The 2,535-nt window shown below is 37.9% G+C and overlaps 1 protein-coding gene across 1 annotated transcript in view; it reads right to left on the minus strand.

The window, feature by feature from the left end:
- TRPC6 (transient receptor potential cation channel subfamily C member 6) overlaps positions 1-2,535 on the minus strand; it is a 72,400-nt gene that overhangs the window by 28,643 nt on the left and 41,222 nt on the right. Inside the window, exon 4 of the mRNA XM_045297760.1 lies at positions 503-736. Coding sequence (XP_045153695.1) covers positions 503-736 — 234 coding nt within the window. The remainder of the gene's footprint in view (positions 1-502; positions 737-2,535) is intronic.

The raw sequence follows: 2,535 nt of genomic DNA on the forward strand, positions 1-2,535 counted from the left end.
AAAATAAAAACTTGCTGCCATCAATCAAGGCTGATTCACAGCTGACTATTAGTGGGCTGTTTCTGAGACTGTAACTGTTTACTGGATTAGAATGCTCAGGCTTTCTCCCGCAGAGCGGGGAGCTATGAACTGCCCAACATGTGGAACACTCTCAATGCATAACCACTACATCATATACATATACACATACACATACACATACATGTACATATACATATGATCAGTATCTACATATAATTGGTATAGATATATATAACTGGTAGTCATTTGAACCAAGTGATAAAGGAGAGGATATTTATAATTAAGAGATGTTCCCAACCAGTAGAGAAATGGAAGGAGGATGCAGAAAACATTCTCTTTCAGATACAAATACTTAAAAGATGCTGGTAGTGACAAACACGTTTATAAAAACTGGGTTGAAACAAAATTACTAAGACATCTTATTTATAAGAAAATTCTGCATTCTTTATTAACTTATATTGCCTGTGTACTTTAAACTTACCCAAATTGTAGTATTTCACGTTGTCTCCCAACGTAACTTTTGTCAAGTCCTTCAAAGTATCATTTGCATCAATGATGCTCTGAGCCTTGGAAGCATGCCAAAATGCCATGAATCTTGCAATGAATGATGCCGCAAAGATCGCTAACATGCCAAAATCAAGCATATTCCATAATTCAAACAAGTATTCCTTGGGGCCTTGAGTCCAGATTTCTTTACATTCAGCCCATATCATTCCTGTATCAGAAAGGGGTTGAAATGCCAATTCAATTTCAATCTAGCCTTAGCTAATCAATGAAACACAACAAATATGAAAGGCCTCAGTGTAACATGCAATATTCTTCAAAATATGGCTGTAACCTACTTATATACGGTGATACCCCAGTTATTGAACTCAATTTCTTCCAAATACATGTTCAAACACTGAAAAGGTGAAGAACGACATATTTTTCCCACAAGAAATAATGGAAAACCAAATAATTGATTTGAGGCCCCACAAGTACACTTATAAATTCATTTTTCTCGGACTTTACATCACTATGTAGGCCGTTAGCCTTCTCACAGACCACTGTCTTGGACATGCTATCACCATCCAATTGGTTCTGATTTATCCTAGTCAACAGCAACTTTTCAGCCTCTTTGATGATCTGGCTTCTTGGTTTCATTGTTAACAATTTAACACCTTTTTCTTTAATATGCCATTTTAATCACTTTTTTAAAATGTTGATAATGTCAACGTAGTCATGTTGTATTCAGCCACCAAATCAGACAAGCGGCAACCTGATTCAAATTCTGCAAGGATTTCTTTCTTTAACTCAATGGTGGTTAGCGCAGTTTTGCTGTTAGCTTTACTGTGGATACCACGAACTTTCTTTGGTGCCATGGTTATGATGTTTCACGCAATAAAAAGCACAAGGAGTACTGTTCAACACACTAACACAAGCACTATGTGTTGTTTGTGTGAGAGTGGTGCTTAGCCTGAAGCGTCACCCCTTTGAGTCCACCGTGAGACGCAATGCAAGACACACTCTCTACCTAAACAGGATTTTTCAAGTCAGACTTTTAGTTCAACTATTGGCAAAGTTACAAACACTGAGGAGTTTGTTTTTTCTAACTTTGCTGTTCGAGTAGTAGAAAGTTCAAATTTGGAGCCATTTGACAACTGAGGTATCCACTGTAGAGGTAATTCCCACATCCTCACAAACCCTACAGTTCATCAGCATCAGTGTATTTTCTGAAAACAGTTTGACAAAAGTCATCAATAACCTGAAAACAGTAGCTAATCTGTTGACCACTTAATTCTTGATATAAAAAAAAATCTATTAGAATAGGTACTAGGATTTTTTATAATCAAAGCATAATCAAATTTTTTATAATCAAACCACGCCTGAGCTCACCCATTCCTCGGAGACAGTGTGCTCCTCTGCTGGTGGATTTGGGCTTCAGAACTTCCTGATCTCTTTGTAGAACATTGCATAGACTGCATGGAAATCTTAGATGCTTCTACCTAAACTTTCTCTCTCTGCTTGGGGTCAGACCTGCTTCTCAGTGTGATACTCTCACAGTCTTCCATGATTCTCTCTCTGCCCCGCCCCCCCCCCACACACACAAGCATTCCCCTTAATAAAATTCTTATTTGGGTAATCCCATCTGCTTCTTAGAAAGCCTGAATTGGCATATGCTAGAAGACATCTGTATCCTTGTTTTAAATAGTAAATAAACACATGTGATTTCTTCTTTGACTCCATGTTGGCAATAAGTAAAGTACAATAATAGATGGAATCACAGGGACACACAAAGGCAAGTCAATAAGCATTCCTGAAAGATCATAAACAACCTTCATTAAACAAAAATATTAAATGGTGGAATGATGGTGTTTTTACATATCCCCCATCTAGCTCTACATAGTTCTCAAGGCAGGATTTCCATCTTTCTCACCCTTCCCCAAAGAATGCCAGGTTCTTCAGTGTGCACCACATTAGACCAGCAGTTGGGGCATACCTCGAAGGATAAGGATGAGAGATATAGGATGGATG

Source organism: Echinops telfairi, unplaced genomic scaffold, assembly GCF_000313985.2.
Source record: "Echinops telfairi isolate 266 unplaced genomic scaffold, ASM31398v2 ScPeMD7_7421;HRSCAF=8459, whole genome shotgun sequence".
Taxonomy (NCBI): domain Eukaryota; kingdom Metazoa; phylum Chordata; class Mammalia; order Afrosoricida; family Tenrecidae; genus Echinops; species Echinops telfairi.